Source organism: Eutrigla gurnardus (genome assembly GCF_963514095.1).
Source record: "Eutrigla gurnardus genome assembly, chromosome: 1".
NCBI classification, from domain to species: Eukaryota; Metazoa; Chordata; class Actinopteri; order Perciformes; family Triglidae; genus Eutrigla; species Eutrigla gurnardus.
In genome coordinates, this window is record NC_139915.1 from 18,200,758 (window position 1) to 18,220,229 (window position 19,472).

Sequence of the window (19,472 nt, forward strand, 5' to 3'; positions counted from 1 at the left end):
TAAACAGCGTGCAGCCGAGACGATGTGGGGACTCCAGGCTCCGTGATTCATGCAGACGAGTTGATTAAAGAGCAATCGCTGCCCCCGCGGTGCGAGAAAGGGTGGCGTAATCACCGTAAGAAAACACTGTTTGGTAGCAGAGATCTCGGCACGCTTCGAGTTCTGAATGTTTTGGACCGGGGGGGGGGGCATAATAATGGTGTCCAAAACTTTAAAGCTGCTCCGTCAGTATTGTTGTCAGAGCAGATAAGCTGGTGCTGAGTAGGGAGCAGGTTCTTCGCCGGTTAACTTTGCTGCCTGCAAGCAACACAGGGAAGTTACAGGTTGCAAACGAAAAACACCTGAGAGGCTTCGTGGCTAAAAGAGTCAGGTGATCTACCTGCGAGCCCTTTCACATCACACGTGCTCCTTTTCTCCGTCGTCAGTGGAAACAGCAGGGAGCTGCAAGAGACACAGCTCCTTGGTTATGGCATCGTTTTGTTTCTTGAAATCAGAAAAAGGAACATGAACTATACACCCATGAAATTTGTCGAAAGAAAGAAACCACAACATATCATTGCCGATAAAGTAAGAGCGAAAAAGTAGAAGCAAATGTTTGGTCCTCATCCGGGTAAAGTAGTAGCTGTTCAGCAAGGATATAGTGATGCGATGTATAGTGAGAACAGAAGTGGTCCTTGTACTGAGCCGTGAGGGACACCCATTTCCAGAGCGCAGGGTTTGGGCATAGAGCAATTCCATGTGACCTGAAGGGTACGATTTGTCAGGTAAGATGAATGATGAACCAGGATAGAGCAGAGTCAGTGATGCCAAGTTCCGCCAGGGTGAATGGCAAGATGTCGTGTGAGATGTCTTGGAGAAGAGAGGAGGGCATCGGGTCAAGGGAGCCGGTGGTGGTACGGTTAGACGTAACAAGTGTGTGAATGTCTTCAGAGGAGAGAGGGCTGAAGCTGGTAAGGCCATCAAAGTTGAGAGTTGGAGGAGATGGTTTCTGGGAGAGTAAAAGAGTGACTGAGGAGCTGATGTCTTTTACTTTCTTGGTAAAGTCAGTTGCAAAGTCATCAGCAGTAAGGGAGGAAGGAGGAGGAGAGGTAGGAGGGGTGAGGAGGGAGGAGAACATGGAGAAGAGTTTCCTGGGGTTGGAGGCGCAAGAGTTGATCCTTGACAGGTAGAAGGCAGATTTAGCTGCCAAAACAGTTGAGGTGAAGTCAGAGAGGAGGTGGTGGTAGTGTGCAAGGTCCTAATCCTGGACAGATTTCTTCCATTTTCTCTCTGTCGCTCGCAATACTGATCTGTTGGTTCGCAGAGATTCGGACAGCCAGGGATGGGAGGGAGATGATTGCGCTGGTCGTGACAGAGAGTGTCCAAAGAAGAGATCAGGATGGAGGAGGCTTCCTCAGTAGGCATTAGGGAGAATTGTGCTGTGAGGAAAGAACAGTTGAGGAGAGAGTGGAGGGGGTGAGGCACTTCAGGTTGCGGCGGCTGGTGACAATTCGAGGCGTAGAGGGGAGGGACGTGGTGGACTTCATGGGGAGGGAGAAAGTCACTAAGTGGTGGTCGGACACGGTGTTCAGGGTAACAGAGAGTGCCGAGATGCCACAGGATCTTGTGAAGAAGGCCAAGTTGGTTCCTAGCCCGGTGAGTGGGTGGAGAGGGGGAGAGTGTGAGGTCAAATGTGGAGAAGAAGTCAATGAATTCAGATGAGTGCAGCTTTCCTGGGTGGGTCCTCTCTCATCGTCACCTTTGCCACTCCCATCACTTAGCAACCATCTACAGTTGACAAGAAAGAGCATAGAAGAAGTGACTAATGAAATATGAGATCATACTGGATTCTTTTTATTTCATACTATGATGGATGCTTCACCGCTGGCGCCATCAGCACATCATGTATTTCAGGTGAGAGCATATTTCGGCTGCATCTTCCACTGATGAACCACTCGCTGTTGCCATGTTGATTAAAATCCAATCGTCTCTGGCACGCAATGAATCCTAGGATAAGTTGGGCTGTGAAGCATCCATCAGGTGGATCCTCAGAACCAGAAAAAGGCGGTCACATTTCTGGGCTTTGAAGGGGGACGCATCTACTGAGTCAAATGAAGCCTTCGGGACATTGTTGCTGTTCTGTGGCACCAAACTGAATGTGACTGTGTCATCACTCATCTGCAGTCCTCACATCAGAGCTGCAGTCCAACACACTTTAGTGGAGGCAGACCTTCACCGTTCTCTCTGAACAGCAGCAAAACCCTCATGATGTACATGTAGACTGTAGCCACGCCCACCTGCCTTCATCCTCTCCTCTCCACCCTCCTCTCCTCACCCTCCTCTCCTCTCCCTCCTCTACTCTCCCTCCTCACCCTACTCTACTCTCCCTCCTCACCCTACTCTCCTCTCCCTCCTCACCCTACTCTCCCCTCCCTCCTCACCCTACTCTTCTCACCCTGCTCACCCTACTTTCCTCTCCCTCCTCACCCTACTTTCCTCTCCCTCCCCACCCTCCTCTCCTGTCCTCCAGGGACACAGCCCATTACTCCCCTCATTGTGGCTCTAATGGAAAGATAAAATGCAGGAAAGACAAGACAGACCGACAGATGATCAAGCTGTATTACAATAACTGTATAGGAGAGCGGCCACTCACAACATGACTGGATCAAATGCTTTACGTACACATAGAGGCTTGTTGTCATAGCGGGAATGGGCTGGACAGGAAACATCTATTCCAGTTTGTTCCAAAGTGATTCAGCAACAGTAAACATAACAAGCAGAGAGAGAGTGTGTGAAGGAGGAAGTGCAGAAGGCATCTGACCAGCGATTACTCACAAATGCCTCATAGAGAGTCTCATAATGTGGATCAAAGGGCACAATCCTATGGCATATACAAACATAGAAATAACTTTTCACAGATCCACTGTACAGCTGACAAAATGTAAAACCATATATTATGAAACATAATAACTTAAATAAAGGCATACGAAACCAGGCGCCTTTAGAAATACGACATATAAGCAAACTAAAGCGCCATTGTCCTTTCCTGTTCTCTTGATGGCTTGTAGCTTGAGAAGTACCCAAAAGAGGCGCTCAACAAAATGACAACATATATATTACAAGTCTTCTGTATTTTGCATGGTGTGATCGACAATGTGATGACTTCACTGCTCCGGTGAGATGAGCGTCAGCAGCCATGTCGTCTTCTTTCGAGTCCACGATTTCTCTCTTACTTCTTTTCAAAATCCATTAGTCAAGTGCGCCAGGAAGTAAGCACGCGAGTGTTGAGCGTGGCGTCTGTGGTTGTCGTATCCCGTAGAGGCCAGAAGCCACAGACTCTACTGCCTCTTGCTGGAGCAGGACTTGCAGCACTGCTGTCCATAGAACTTGTGGTTACAAACGCCGTGCTGGGGAACCAAGTGGCACCAGCTGAAGTGGTCCACGCAGTGTTCATCTGCAGGGAAAAGAGAGAGGAAGGCACGTTGTCAGTAGCTGTTCAGACATGTTCACACCGCAAGTGACGACGGTGCCATCAGTGGCCACTGAAGTGTTGCTCCAACGTGTGTTGACGTACAGTAGTTGTCGTTAAAGTCAAGATGAAATTGAAAAAATTGCTTTTTAAATCCCTTTACATATCATCAGATCCCTCATCATATTGTGCACAAATTTAAAGTCCCAGTCTGCAACATTTTTTTGATCATATTCACTGAAGCCGACACTATGCTCCGATAGAACAACATAAATCATTGTTTTAGAAAAAAAAGCGCGTCTCTACGTGCACGTAGAGCCTGTTGTTTGTTTTCCAAATCGACAGCGCCCGGCTCATCCTGTCCAATCAGCAGCTGTTTTACATTTTAAGCCCATCCACTTTTTAGTGGTCCAATCAAATGCAAAGGAATTGATTTAAATCCCTCTTGTAACTGTACGCTGCTAAAATAATCCTTTTCTGTGAACTGACTGGAATGTCATATATACAATGCATCATAATCACATTTATAACACATTATAATGCATTTATAAGGCTATATAAAAGTGGTTTTAAATGTCAATAATCATGCATGACACCTTATAACAAGATTTATAAAGTATTATATGTGGTGGACATAATGTATTACATTCATTAAGTTCAGCATTTATAACGCTTTGTTCTGTGTAACCCAGTACTCAGATTCTTCTTTAAAACATGCGCTCACTTGGGCATGGAGATATAAAGCCTTATAAATGCATTATAATGTGTTATAAATGTGCATATGATGCATTATATACATGACCTTCATAGAAAGTGCTAACAAAATTTTTCATTTCCATTTCTTAGACAGCTCAACTTTGATGAGCAGCGTGTCACGGCAGCTTCATGATAACGGCTTCTATTGAAAATGACCTGTAGCCTGTGGGTATGTTGCTTGTTGTGTGTGACTCATCATTACATCTATTGTTTAAACTGTGGATTGTTTTCAACTGGTTGAATAATTCTTCTGCTTAGAAATTAAAAGAAAATCTAGAAATTAAGGAATGAATAGTCATCACATTTCTGAGAAACACTCCTTAAATGTATGATAAAGACCAAACAAACAACAGGATATAAGCAGCTAGATGCAGATTCTGGGAAATGTTTACTTTTATTTCATGGAAGATTGACTTCTTATTTATATTTTATACAATTTGTTGTGTTTTATTTTTCTGTTAATCAAGTCAATGAATAATTTCAAAACTACATTTCATTTAAATACAAGACAAATTAAATGCAACTGAGCAACTTGTCATTGGACAAAGGAGGAATTGATGAAATGGAGCAGAAAGCCACGTAAAAATGCCACTCCACGTTATAAGGAAATGAAAGTGGATGAATTCCCCCTCAGAGGCCTTTACCTTTCAGTGTCGGTCCAGCAGCTGTGACCCGGCCGGGCCGCTGTGCTGGAGCCGGGGGGGCGGCGGGGCAGAAGTGTGTGTTGCACGCCCGAGAAGTGACGGGCCTCTGGTGGGGCAGACAGCCAGCTGCAGGACGTCCTTGCCGGAGACACTGGATGGACCGAGTCTGGACTCCTCCGCCGCAGGACACAGAGCACTGAGCAGCAGAGAGGCAGGAACACATTCAAGTACACAACGAGGTGGAAAGACATGAGGAGGAGAAAAAAAAGGCACAGACGTATAAATAGGAGAGGGAAATGAAACATTGCAGTGCACAGAGAAAAGAAATCATCATGAAAGGAGCTGAAGAGGGATGCAGGAAAAGTCTATGCAGAGACAAAGAAGAGATGAAGAAAACAAACATCCCATCCAGCATGTACTTGCCCTCCAGCGAGCTGTCAGGAGATATCTTCTCTGGTGGAAACATACTGCGATCACAAGCTCCAGATCAAGGAGAATACGACACTGTGCTATAAGAGGTTGCCCTCAAGACTTTTTGCATAATAGATGATATAACACAGAGCCTACACAACCTGCCCCGAAAGACTGTATCAGAGTGGAGCTTTTGGATTGCATTTGAGGCCTGTTCCACACACAGCAGCTATACTATGCCTGTGAACTCCCTCCACCTACACTGAACAGGCTGCCTCTGAGATTTTTTTTGGGGGGGGGATATCAGAACACAAGAGCCACCCATGGTCATATATCTTGGATGGATTGATTGTTTTGGCCCAGACGTTATGGCTCAGCATGTCAGGGCCTCCCGGAGAGAAGGGGCCCGGTAAACAGAAATCAATGATGTGAGAGATGTGAATCTGATTAACCCTTTTCAGTGTATTTGTTAGTTTTGAAGCAAACTATCACACAAATGAGATGATTTCGCTCCAAGCTACTTTTGAAGAACTGATCCCATTGACAGCAGTGCATAATACTCACTTCCCACTACTTCCTGTCCTCAGTCACGTCGTGTTTTTTGTTACGCCTGTCAACCTTTCCCTTCTTGCATGTAGCAGTTTGACATTTGTAGTAATTCGTGAAACAATGTTTACTTGATATCAGACAGAGTCGATGCAGGGTAACTGAAGCCCCATGGACACCAACATGTGGACAAATGCAAAGCTGGATAGGACTGCCTTTGTTATGGTGAGGCTATGATTGGACGATTGCAGGTGGAGGGGTTTTAGCCAGTGTGAGAGGCGTGAGTGTCTTCTTAACCTCAGACATACTGACGTTAAATAAGGACAGTGGCGCAAACTCCATCTAAGAGCTCAGGTATAAGGTAGCAAGAGAACCCCTCTGTCAAAGTACACTACAAAAAAAGTATTCAAATCCACCAACACTACATCCCTCACTTTTTGCACTTTTTTACAATATTTGCTTTTCTATGTCCTCCTGTCCCTGTCCTGGGAGTCTGGCTACCGCATATAACATCTCCAGGATTGGGGAAACGTTCATTAAAAAAATGTATGAACATCAATAACAATAATTAAAAAACATAATTTGATGGTCAGTGACCCGGCGGTGAAGTCCGTCTATATTTTAGCTCTGGAGATGCTCACTGGACTTATCAAAGACAACGACCATTTGCTAGCTCTCTGTAGCTCTAAACCAATATCAGGAAGCTTGTGTGAAGTGGAACGGATTGGTACGTTGGTCAAGTCAATGTCACTGGAGCATCGTTGCCAGAGTTAAGAGATGTACCAAAACAACTTCGACTGATGACGGCTGTGTCATAAAACAGATCAACATCGGCCATAAGTATAAGTTGCTAGATCTGAGGTTGCTGCTGCTATTTCCCGATTGGAAAGGAGTTTGAGAATGGAGACACAGAACGCGGAAGGGGAGGAGTAAAGTCTGACTTCCTTTCTCTGGGTGTTGAGTTGGGTCCCGAGTCCTCACTTCCTGTTATCTAGACTACTGTCCTGGTAACAGATCTAAGTTTCATCATGTCTATGATGAGAAATTGTAGTTGGGGCATCCAGTTCTGTGTTCCACATCAGTGCAGAGAACATATTGGAGAAAAGCTCTACATTTGAAGACTGGGAACGCATGCGTAGCACTCAGAGTCTCTCATGAAGACAGATGATGATCACAGTCTGATCAACTGTACCTGCTGCCAGGGGGACGAGTACCAGCCTAAGACCACGGTGCTGGAGCTGGTCCTGCCGGGGTCAGCCCGAGGCGGCTCTGGGCACGAACGTCGGTTGCAGCCCTGCTGGAGATCCACCAAAGGTTTCGCCATACTTCTGCACCTCCGTACGGGGAACTCCACGTACCTGCACGGGAGAGGACAGGTCGTTGGCTCAAAATGACACATTTTTTAACACATTCCGACTCGGAGGATAGTACACAGATCTATAAAAGTGTCTTAGTGTGCACATACCCTCCTTGTGAGTCTCTCTCCCCACAGCGAAGCTCTCTCTTCTGGATGCCTGAGCCACAAGACCTGGAGCACTGGAACAGAGCAGGATTTCACTAGATTAACTCTGTGAGTGTTCATCGTGCGGGGTTTCCATAGCAACAGACCCCGCAAGGTCATCTGTCGTTGTAGTAATAGAGCCAGACTGCTAACGATGGATGTACTGATGATTTGATAAGATATCACACTACCATTGTGAGAGCTGCCATTGTCTTTTATCTCGAAGGTTTTGTGCTGCAAGTCTCACCCTTCCACTGACATTTCCATTCCATATTCTGCAATATGAACTATTCAGCATGTAACTGAGTGGCCTCTCTCTCACTCAAACTGCTGCACTTAACATAAATATGAAGAAAGAAGAATTTTCAGAAACAGTGCAGGTAAGAGTTCAAATCTATTTGGCCCTCAGCACTAAATGAATATGCAATGTGAACTGATGATTTGAAAATATGAATCAAGTCATCGATTGGAGTCCCTTGTTTTAGCATTAGCTGCTTTGAGCTGTGTGACGCGTTGGCAGCAAAGAGGTCAGACATTTGACAGGTAGCTCGACAATCACAACTATCTTCATTCCACCAGTTATCTTTTGAAAGAACGTGTTCCGATGTATTTTATCATTTATTTTTAGTCCTTCCTTTGTTCCTCTACTTCCAGTCCTGCTTCTGCTTCCTCCTTTGCCACTCAACAAGTTCAGTGGAGGGATGTAACGTCCAGCCATGCTGCTAGCTCCTGTATGATTGTGAATTTTCTTATATATATATATATATATATATATATATATATATATATATATATATATATATATATCAGGCTTGTGCAAAATTCTGAATTTTAGAATTGGCCTCAGTTCAATTCAGGAATTGGAATTGAATTGGCTCCGCCCCCACAGGAAGTTGAATTTAAATTGGAGTTGGGAATTACAGGAAGTGGAATTCAATTAATGGCAATTCAATGAAATTCTACACACACAGAAAGAATATATTGAATTCTGTATATATTCAGAGTTAGGACATGTAATTAATTGCTATAAATTATCCATTATCAATGTGGTATATTTTATTGTATTTTGATTACTTCATCAATGTAATATCATTTGTTGACTGTATGTAATAAGACTTCAAAAAAATTCAGCCCTGAGCAACAGGTTTGCTGTGGATGAACTTGACTGGCCTGCACAGAGTCCTGACCTCAACCCGAATCCCTTTGGGATGAATTAGAGTGGAGACTGAGAGCCAGGCCTTCCCGTCCAACATCAGTGTGTGACCTCACAAATACGCTTCTGGAAGAATGGTCAAAAAGTCCCCTAAACCCAATCCTAAACCTTGTAGAAAGCCTTCCTAGAAGAGTTGAAGCTTTTATAGCTGCAAAGGGTGGGCCGACGTCATATTAAACCCTATAGATTAAGAATGGGATGGGAAGTTCATATGCAAGTCAAGACAGGTGAGTGAATACGTTTAGCTGAGGTGCATCGTGCCAAGCTGTTTGTTTCAGGTGGAAATTCTCAAACTGAACATTTCCGAACAGGTATCATGTAGATGGCTGCTGCAGCTTGGCTCGTCTGTGTGTTTGTCCTACCTCTCCCCAGGGAGTGGTGATCCACTGCAGCCGCTCGTTCTTCGGGCAGCGCCGCAGGACGCACGCCTCCTGGGCTTTGGGTCTGTGGTGATGTCTGCACATGCTGTCGGGCACCACCACCACCGCTTTGGCCCCGGGATCGGTGCTGCGGCAAAACACGCTCCGCTTCCTCAGTCCGCGGCCGCAGCTTTTGGAGCACTGCGTGGACGAGACGGCGATGAAGGGTGTCAAAGATGTCAAAAACACAGACGTGTGAATCATCAGGAGATTAGTGATTCCAAAGGAAAAATTGGACTATAATACTAAATCTATTTCAGAGTACAAACAACAACTTGTGCTTAGATGATTCTTAGATGTTGGAAAGAGCCTCAAACAACTTACAATGAAAATGTGGAAGGAACAAATGATGGATGCGTATAAAAAGATGTTCAATGACAAGTGATAATCAACATGTTTAAAGAACAACGGTTTTAGTGACTCAGCAAGAATATCGACAAGAAGCTGATGGTTTAAGAGGATAGTATTCTGTTATTTCTATCATGCACTAAAGCCCACCACATGATTGTAACCACAGAAGGATATTTACCTTATCAATGTCAGTTTGGTTACCCGCCTGTTTTATGATGGATTTATTTTTGTTTCTTTTCCTTTTTCTGTTTTGTTTGTGAATATTATCTTTGATAAAACACACACAAAAAAAACCTTCCAATCATGAAATAATCAATAAAAACACTTAGCCTTGTACTTTCTTATCTTTGCTTCATCCTTTAGCTTTCATCACGTGCAGCATCGAGTCATTGGCTGTAAAATTAATTTGTGATTCACCACGTGATATACAAGCAAACAGAAGGTCACCGGTTCCGTGACAGCCCATTAGGGCCTGATGTTAAATACAATAAACCATAACTCGTGGATGAATGTGACCCCCAACCATAAGAGTAGCCACCAACAGCAGGCAGCGCTGCTGTAAACTCCAGCTGGAACCTGGAGGAGGACAACAGCGTAAAACCGCTCTGCTGGGACTGAACCGCAGGCGACAGGGCACTTTATGTGACAACCTCACATTATCCACAACACACACACACACACACACACACCGTGCACGGACACACAACCCAGTTGTCCTTTTGTCACTGGAAGGTCCGATTGATGTTTTCACACAGACTGGCCTCGGCTCTGTGTGACCGCTGACTGAACTTTGGTGTGAAACAAACCATCCAGGCACACAACCGGAGTGTCCTAAAGAGTGTGTGAGTGACAGATGTGTGTCCGGACTGTGCAGGTCACACCAGCTAATCATCAGATCTGCTGCCAGGCTATTAATCCTGTGTATAGGATTATGAGCAAATAAAAACCCTGTCTAGTGTGTGTGATGCACTGCGGTGGCAGAGGAAAACCATGGCATACTTGGTCAACAGCCACAGGATTACATGAGCTAATCAAACGCTGGCTTTGCAAAAGACAAATTCATACAATCCTTCAAATCAACATCCTACACAAGGGTAGGCAGAGATCATTCTGATTCAACTGTTCAAATGAGATTCCCCAAATGTTAGACAAGAAGGATGAGGATAGAAGAGAAAGCATGTATCAATAGAAGAAAAGCCATTGAAAATGCAAATGTCTGACAAGTCCTAAAAAAAAGTGTCTCATTCGTATCAACAAGTTTCACACAATTAAATGATGTTGTTTATTTATTTATATTTATATATTCATTTTTTTTTATTAATGTTCTTCTCAATGTCCAACAGAGGGCAGCAGAGCGTTTGTTTAAGTATGACTGAAAGATCTGACAGCTGGCATAGGAAACTGTGTGCGTGTGTGTACATGTTTGTGTGTACATTTGTGTGCATGTGTGTGTGCGTGTACGTGTATGTGTGCATGTGTGTGTGTGTGTGTCCTTACAGGCATGAACATGTTACCGTAACCGTCATGCAGATGTCTAAACATGCAACTGTGTTTGAGCCTGCAGCAGGCGATGCTCTCTATGCGATGTTGAACCGACAGATGAATTATGACAATGAGCACATATAAGTAACATATAAGACCTGACAGCAAAACATGATGAATTTAAACCAAACACAGACAAGACAGAGAGAGAGAGGGAGGTCGAGCTTCATCAACAGGACTGACATAGGTTTCCCTGTTAAACTTACTTTGCTATACTTGAACAGTGAGTATAAGAGTAGCTACCGTATATGCTTTTTTCACACGCCACAGTGAGAAACTAACAAAATGAACGTTGGAATTGTATTCAGCTGCTTCAGTCTCATTTTCCTGGTATTGGACCTAAAGGCTCACTGTCATGGACGTGGGACACTTGATTGACATTACTGGTGTTATTATATCAAATGATCTTTTCTTAGCGATGTAGTGACAAGAAAACCTGTCTGCTGTAACAAAATAAATTACATGTATTTCATTTGTGGACAGTGTAGCATAAAAGGAATAAAAAAGCATCAAAGTTGTTTTTACAATTACGTCCATGAGGTCAGCTGCACCTCGTTAGACACCAACTCTGGACTTTGTCAACAGTCACTCATGACTGCTGGTTCATTTTGTGACTGGTGCAGCACCAGATATTAAGACATGAAATAATTCATTTAGGGAAGCATGTATTGAAAAAAAAAAAAAAAAATAAATAAAAATTTTTTTTCAATTGTTCTCAATCACCAACGAGTGTATAGGTGGCCGCCTCGAGAAAAAACTATTTTTCTGAGCGCTCTACTTGAAAAGTTGGAAGTCAGAAAAGCACTGGTGACATCACTCTAGCAAACGGAGGAAAGATTGCTTTGGCCGTGTCCCTCAGACAGAAAGTATCACGACATAGAGTGTAACAGCTCGGGCGTAGGAGACCAGCCAGCAGACCCTGAAGGTGCTGGTGAGCGTCGTGCTCGTATCGCTGCACGTGCTGCCTCTGATGGATCGTCCTCCTCGCTTGGCTGTCAGATCGAGATTACAAGTTCACCCATGCAAAGCAGCATCCTCCGATTGGTGAAAATAACAATGTCAGAGACACCGATAGTAGCCCAAACAGATACAGAAAGCACAGTGACAATGCATGTCCGTCATTCCACAGTGGTTAGTGGTGTTAGTATATGATATGTTATGTATGATATGTCAAGATAGCATTTGTGCTCCCTAGAGCCCTGCAGTGTGTGCATGTGACACAGGCCCTTAGTGTGCAGCAGAAAAATGGATAAGATTCCACAATCATGTTCGCAGCATCTAGCTAAATGCTAATGTCGGCATGCTAATGTTGACCATCTTTGTTTAGTGTGTTAGCATGTTAACATTTGCTAATTTGCATTGGATCAAAGAGTGACAGGGTCCCCAAAGGTTTTACGGGCAAGATGATTAGCATTACTTCGACCGATATGTTCTTCTGGTAACATGAAAATTAAAATTTTGTGTCAAAATTAAGTTTGCACATGACAGCAACAATGTTCACTCATAAGTTTCATGGAGATGACTAAGATGTCCTGCTGTTATCTGAAACTGTTTATGTAAAATCATATCATGGTTGTCAGGCTGTTCTTTTGTGTTGTCGTTATGCCGTGTTTGGATACGCCTATTAGTTCTTATGTTTGAGTCTCCTCCGGGGATAGTGGGGGTCGCCAGTCTCTGACAGGGCTATTTTGGGGGTCGTGGGCTGTTTGGGAACCCCTGATCTATCAAGGTCTCTATCAAATTGTGTACCAATCCATCTGGAAAATATAAATATATTTCACACGATACATGAGTTTCCGGTTGCTAGCTTGTCCTTTGCTAAATAGATGGCACGTGCTGCCACAAACCCACCTGTGACCAGGATCCGGTGCTCCACTCGGGCGGGCAGGCCTGGGTGTGGCAGGGCTGGACCTGGGCTGGAGAGATTACGGGGCAGAGGGAGTGCACCACCACCTCTTCCCTCTGGTAAGTCACCTTCCTCAGGCAGCGCAGCGTCCTGGTCTGCTGACCGCCTCCACACGAGCGACTGCAGGGTCCCCAGTCTCCTGTCCCCCAACTGTGGTAGACGCAGAGAGGAAGAATGTATGAGTGGATCTATTCTGGACTGTATGTGCACACCAACCACATGACTGAGCTCCTAATCAGGACAGACGACCACAGGTTGTGCTGCGCTTATTTAGGGACCAAACACACATGGAAAAACACCATTTCACCGTAAACCCACCAAAGACTGAAGGAATCCACTCATCATCAGGTGGCTAAACACTCCCAATTGGTTAACTATGGGTCTTTCTTGCTTTCTTTTCTTACTTTCTCGTATGATTTATGAAAACCTAAACCTGCTGCTTTTAAAATACTCACAATATGTTTACACATTGATCTTTGTCATAGCAAAAATTGGTAGTTATGACCAGACAAAGAAAATACACAGGCTGAAACATATATCCACATCCATCCACCTCTCTCCGTACTATTGGGATGTGAAACTAAACACGACGACCATATTGTATATACAGCGCTCTTTGCCAGGTCTCCCAAGGCTAACCGCAAAATACAACATACAATAAGACTGCGGACGGATGAGGACTACAGTCCCTCCCTCCTCTCTCCTGTCCTCTCTTGGATTTAATTCCTCCGTCCATCTTTACCCTTCAGCTCTCTCCTCCCCGTCGTTTTCTTTCCTATCTCACCTCTTTTTGTCCGAGTTCTGCTCGGCTCTCCTGTCCTCTCTCTACTTTAGTGTCTTTGAAATCCTGCTTCTCCTCTGATGAAAGCCTACTGCTATTTCTAAAATAGCTTCTGTCCTGGCATTGAGGCCGAAGGGGGAGATTACAGCAAATGAGTGGTTTGACAACCGCAGGCTTAGAGGAGGGAGATGGAGAGATGGGCAGATGGCTCAGTCCAGTTCTGAGATGGCGTGCTACCGCAAAGACCGTTCCTCCACGCCGCCGATCTGCTGCAGGCGGAGAAAAAATGCTTTCTCTTTCTTTGAAATGCCACGGAAAAATGAGGCAGCAGGACTAAACTGCAATTTGGAAACGGGAGAGATGTGAACTATCGGGCCCAAAAGCATCGGTTTGGGAGTTTTGGGGACTGTTTGCTCTTTTTTTCCTGCTCAGTTTGCCTGGCTTATAAATACCAATATATCATTGGGGAAAAGTGGCTTAAGTACCACTCTGCCTCGCTGCAAACCACCACCCACCAAACCTGAAATGTTTCAATAACTGACATATTCAGAGGTAGAAGAGTGTAATTCTGCAGACGATGGTGTAGTACTATTCAGTAGCTCCAACATGCGCTGGCATTTCAATTCCTTATTTTTTAGTCCTTCACAATGTTGGTATTTGTTCACGTTGCTGTAGGCGCTAATTGAACTCTGTCCTGTTTCTCTGGATAATAGCAGACTCCCATATGCCATTTTGAATTTTTTTTGGCTGAATTCCATTTAACTGCTTCAGGGTCGTGTCATGCTGTGGAGTTTGACTATGGGATCTTTTGTGTTTATTGGCGACACTCGCACTATGTGCAAGATAGGAGGCGGGGCTTAACTCCATTTAATGTGGGTGCAAACTACATTATTGAAGCTGCCAATCATTTTATTCACTAGAAATCTTTATCGTCTACAATTGTCAACGTCGTACTGAATTATCGTTTCTCTGACCTCGTCCACCAGCAGCTAAATGTTTGATCTTCATTACGTTTCCATTTCAGCCAATTTCCTTTTACCTCATCCATTCTATGTTTTTATACCTTACACATACATTGCAGTTCATTTCACATGTTAATTGTTACTGGAGATAGTCAATTCCCTGGAATCAAATTTAACTTAAAAAACTCACTCAGATGCAAATGTGTATCTGGTCAGTATCTTGTGCATATTCCCTGGCACAGGTTCACCATGTCTCACTCTTGATCTGTCTCCTACATCAAGTGTGCTGCTGCCTGATGCACTGAGGAATCCCAACCTGTACTAAGTGCTTCTACAGATGGCCTCCGCCAAGACAAAGAGCAAAGTAAACAGCGGAGACAGACACAGCAGAGGATGGTAGGGCGGAATGATGTGGTGACGGGCCTGTGCTGTGAAGAGAGCAGAAAACAGACCGACTTTTCAGGAAAATCTATGAAATATGAGCATATCGCTTCCTTGCTGCACGCTGGGCTGGAAGATGGAACTGGCTTCTTAGAATTCTCCTTGCATGCCTCTTTTATGTTCAGAAAGTGCTGCTACGCCACAGCCAGGAATCCCACTTTTGGTTGACAGGCTAACAGCAGTATAGGGAGTGAAGGTTTAAAGCAATTCCAGAGCAACAGGGGGTAGATGGGAGTGTAGCGGCGATGGTGGTGGGGGGATGGGTTGACTAGATCTGCATGGCTAGACTGGCCGGGCCCTGTGGGAATCCTGCCGTCTCTGCACAATAAAACATGGATAGGCCTGTCAGCGCCGGAGATACGTGCTGCAGAGATAAGCAGGCACTTTTACATTCCCCCTCCTGTCAGACACACGTACATGTGCACATGCATCCCACCTCATTGTCAATTTTTCTTTTCTCTGCCTGGCTCTTGAATGTGCGGCCATAGATTCCGGGGGACTTAATGCAGTCATTAAAGCTTTCGTGCTCCTCACTCAACATCCTGTGCAGCACCCGTGGATTGGCCCGTACACACAACCAACAGAAGAATGGCATCAGCTAATGTATAATGAGATCCATGGTTGTCACTGCTACATTTTACTGAATGGACAGGCACCCCCATGTTATTTATCTGGGCTATACCATTTTCTTCACTCAAACAAAAGAACGGCGGGGACACACGTAACGGGGCTGTTTAATACATTATGGCCAAGATAAGAGAAATGGTATGCCCAAGATAAGGGGCTGGAAATGCCCTCTCGGGTGGTGGGAAACTTAGTGAGAAACAGAGGCTGTATGTTGGAGGTGTAACCGATAGCTGTCTGGCTTGTTCAATCCCCCAGACACGGGAGAAAGTTCAGTCTGGACTTGTTGTGCCATGGCTAACGGTGGAGTGACAACATGGTTAACATCACACAGAAGCAGCATGCATTTCTATTTTCACATCGTGGTTTGGATCCAAAATGAAAAAAAATGTTCAGCATCATACAGTACATTTGGAAAATATGTATGAACTGTAACTGCCCCTTTTGTGTGTGTGTGTGTGTGTGTGTGTGTGTGTGTACTCCCTCTGAACCCAAGACACGGTTCCCTGCCTGTTCTTTGGAGCAGCACTGTAAATCAAGCTTGCTCCAGTCCCTTTTATTTAGGCCATGTATTTAGTGCTGTTTCAACTCGTTACTTGAACTGCTTTGCTCCGTTAACCACCGCACCGCTCCCCAAATGAACCATCTGCTTTAAAAATGCATGCCATTAACAACGACGTCTAGACAGCAGCAGAGATAAAACACAGGCGTGATTTTGCCACAGATAGGATCTTTGAGAGGGATGAAGGCAACAAGCACTCCTCTTCCTTGTCTCTTTTTCATAATCTACTATTCTCAAGTGTTCACTAAAGTAAAAGGTCTATTAAACATCCCTCCGTATTTGCTTCATCACAAAAAAATATTGAGAAGGGAATAAGATCAGTCACTGACGGGGCTGTAGCCAGATTTTCGAAAACACCAAATTTCCAGACAGAAGTTCAGAGATGCTTTGCCTGCCACCAACCGAATGTATATGAATTTTAAAAAAAGACAGTTTTATGAGTTTTTTTGTTTTTGTTTATATTTAATAAAAAAAAAAAGGTTTCCATCTTCACAAGGGTTTGGGTTCATGCAAGTAAACAACTTAATTAAATGCATCGCTGAACCGACAAAGTCCCGCCCCCTTCGTTCAGACCTCTGTTCAAAGCCGCTCCCCCAGATTGCAATTAGGAAGTAAGCATTGACAGGCAGGCAGACCGTCTGACAGGTTGGACGGGGTTTTTACAGTCTTTTTTTTTGTCAGAGCATTTAATATATTAATTGCTGCATCGTTCGACACCTTTTAAGGTGCTTAACACAGTCCAGAGTAGACTAGGAGCCCATCCACACAGAATTTTTTTTTGTGTGTAAACGCACAACGCGTTTGGCCGACTGTCACACTGATCCGGCGTTTTCAGGGTCTGAAAACGCACTTTTTTGAAACCAGGTCCCAGGTTGAAAAAGAAAAAAAAGCTGCCTCTCCGTTGTATTTTTGTAGCAGAAACAGCGCCACATAAGGGCCTGGAATATGTACTACAGTGCGCTGAGTCGTTTTCAGTGGATTCGTCTGGATGCAGATTTTCTTGAAGGAAAAATGGAGGAAAAATGGAGAAAAGAAGTTTGATTTGGCACATGCGGACGGCCTCTAGCTGTTCTGCTTGTAATCTACCAGGTAGGTAGATTACATTCTCATCAAGACATCAACAAGACCCAACCAACACCATCATCATTGCTTCAAAGCCATGACACTGTAAAAGGGAAGCTGAAAGACAGCAGATAGGGAGGGCTTTCATGTGTTTTCTCAAATAGGAAAGGAAAAAATAGAGAGCGGGCAGGGAAGGGAGGATGATGGAGAGAGGACAAGAACACAGGCTGAGCAAAAGTGGTGGACCACAGACCATCTCTAGACTGCTCCGCCACAGTGTGTGTGTGTATGTGAGCGCGTCTGTAATAAAAACAGCGCCTACGGTTCCTGAAAATTTGGCAACATGAAGACGCGCCACAACCAACTGTACAAACACACACACACACACACACACACACACACACACACACACACACACACACACACATTACTTACTAAGCAGGGCAGGGCTGTGTGTTGCAGAGATGGGAGCCCAGTGTGGGTCTGGTGTGGGGGTTACACATGGTGGAGTTGACCTGAACCTTCTGGTCCTGCAGACAGATAGCCTTGGTGGAGATACGACCTGATGGAAAGACAAGACAAGAGAGAGAGAGAGAGAGAGAGAGAGAGAGAGAGAGAGAGAGAGAGAGAGATAGAGAAAGAGAGAGAGAGAGAGAGAGAGAGAGAGAGAGAGAGAGAGAGAGAGATGTTACAGTTCTCAAAATCAGTGTGTTTGTGTATGAGCTATTGAGAGTGGAGCTACAAGGAGCACAGTCTGAACACACACACACACACAGACACTCACAAACACACACACACAATCAAATGAGCAGGAGGGTTGCTTTTCAGTCTTAACACGCTTCCTGGACCACACCGGATTAGTAAACAATACACAAACACACAGATAAAATCTGACACACGTGCACTTAGAGTGTACCATTGCGGTATAGAAGTGGTTGTTGTCATGGTGAAAGCACCCATTGGTTTGTGGACTATGGTATTGAAGCCTCAATTTTGGCCGTCATCATCTTGGAATTTATGCAACCGGTGAAGGAAGTGACCTTATTTGTACTGTGGAGGAGCGACGAGTGGATCCGATGAACACAAGCAGCAGAGCGGCACCTTTACTGGATCTGGATCCATCTGGATTCTGGTGTGAAGCTGCTAACAAAGTTAGCTTCATAATTCAAGGTCAACTTTACAGCTAAATGTTAAAGTCATCTTAGTAGCTAAGTAGCACTGGTAGTGTGGTAGCGACCTGTCAATCACAAGGTAGTCCTGCCCTAAAGCATCCCCTCCTTTATGGTCTTTTGACTCTAAATGGACCATCATTTACTAAATCTTCTCTTTTCAGAACCAGAGGTTGCCTTGAGTATACCCATGAATATGCACATATTTCTACCTCTTTTTATGCTAACTGACCAGTAGCTAAGCTTGTTGACAACTGTCATTGGAGGATTTCATTAGCTGTTGCTAGCTAGGTACTTCAGATATTATTTGGCTACATGTCTTTAAACAAGGGGCATGCGGACAGGAGGAGCCAGGAATTGAACGATTGGAGGAACGACTTAAAGCCACAACAGCCACAAATGCTACGAAGAGGAAAAGCTTTGAAGATGAGAAATAGCAGATGTGTTTGGTGAATCCAACTCTATCTAGAGTAACAAGGGCTTATGTTAGAGGAGCTAAACTCTTTATAATTCAAGTATCCCTCTCACTGCATGCTGCTTCAACATGTGGAGATAGCCAAAGCTTAACCGGCCCACTGCGTCTTGATGCTAAGCCGTTAAGTTGGAAAACTGAGAGGCATTCAGGGAACGGTCTCTTCATGCACATGGCACACACAAAGATATCTTCTAGTTTCATCCCTTAAACAAACACACACACACACACACACACAGTCTAACCTCCAGCACACGGAGCAGAGCAGTCGGAGCGCACCACACCCCAGCTGTAGTCGGGCTTCCTCTCGGTGCGAGGCAGCGTGTACTCCCACAACACCCCCGGGTTCTTTCCCTGCAGGAGGATCTGTCAGGCACAGGCACACAAAGGTGTCACATGTGTGAATATAGTAACATCAACTTTTCAAACATTCACAATGAACACTTTTTCCAGCTGCCAGTTCAAACCAGTGACCTTTCTCCCCCAAATGTCCATGCTACCATTATGTAGGGAATCACTTCATGTTCATACCAAGGGTCAACCATATAGAAAGAAATTCTAAATATAAATAATTCATATTCACTCATTTTTTTTAGCCAGCTGCAACTAATACTTATTAACTACTCATTATTAGAAAATTAATTATATGTATTGAATTATTA

The 19,472-nt window shown here is 44.4% G+C and overlaps 1 protein-coding gene across 2 annotated transcripts in view; it reads right to left on the reverse strand.

Moving 5' to 3' along the window:
- Positions 1–2,485: 2,485 nt before the first annotated feature.
- The window catches only part of adamts18 (ADAM metallopeptidase with thrombospondin type 1 motif, 18), a 77,598-nt gene continuing 60,611 nt past the window's right edge, over positions 2,486–19,472 (reverse strand). For both annotated transcript variants that reach the window (XM_084006668.1, XM_084006669.1), the window contains 8 exons: positions 19,056–19,176; positions 17,605–17,731; positions 12,683–12,887; positions 8,882–9,079; positions 7,271–7,341; positions 6,998–7,163; positions 4,849–5,044; positions 2,486–3,433 (listed from right to left, as the gene is read on the reverse strand). In XM_084006668.1, coding sequence (XP_083862794.1) covers positions 3,318–3,433; positions 4,849–5,044; positions 6,998–7,163; positions 7,271–7,341; positions 8,882–9,079; positions 12,683–12,887; positions 17,605–17,731; positions 19,056–19,176 — 1,200 coding nt within the window. In that variant the 3' untranslated portion in view covers positions 2,486–3,317. The remainder of the gene's footprint in view (positions 3,434–4,848; positions 5,045–6,997; positions 7,164–7,270; positions 7,342–8,881; positions 9,080–12,682; positions 12,888–17,604; positions 17,732–19,055; positions 19,177–19,472) is intronic.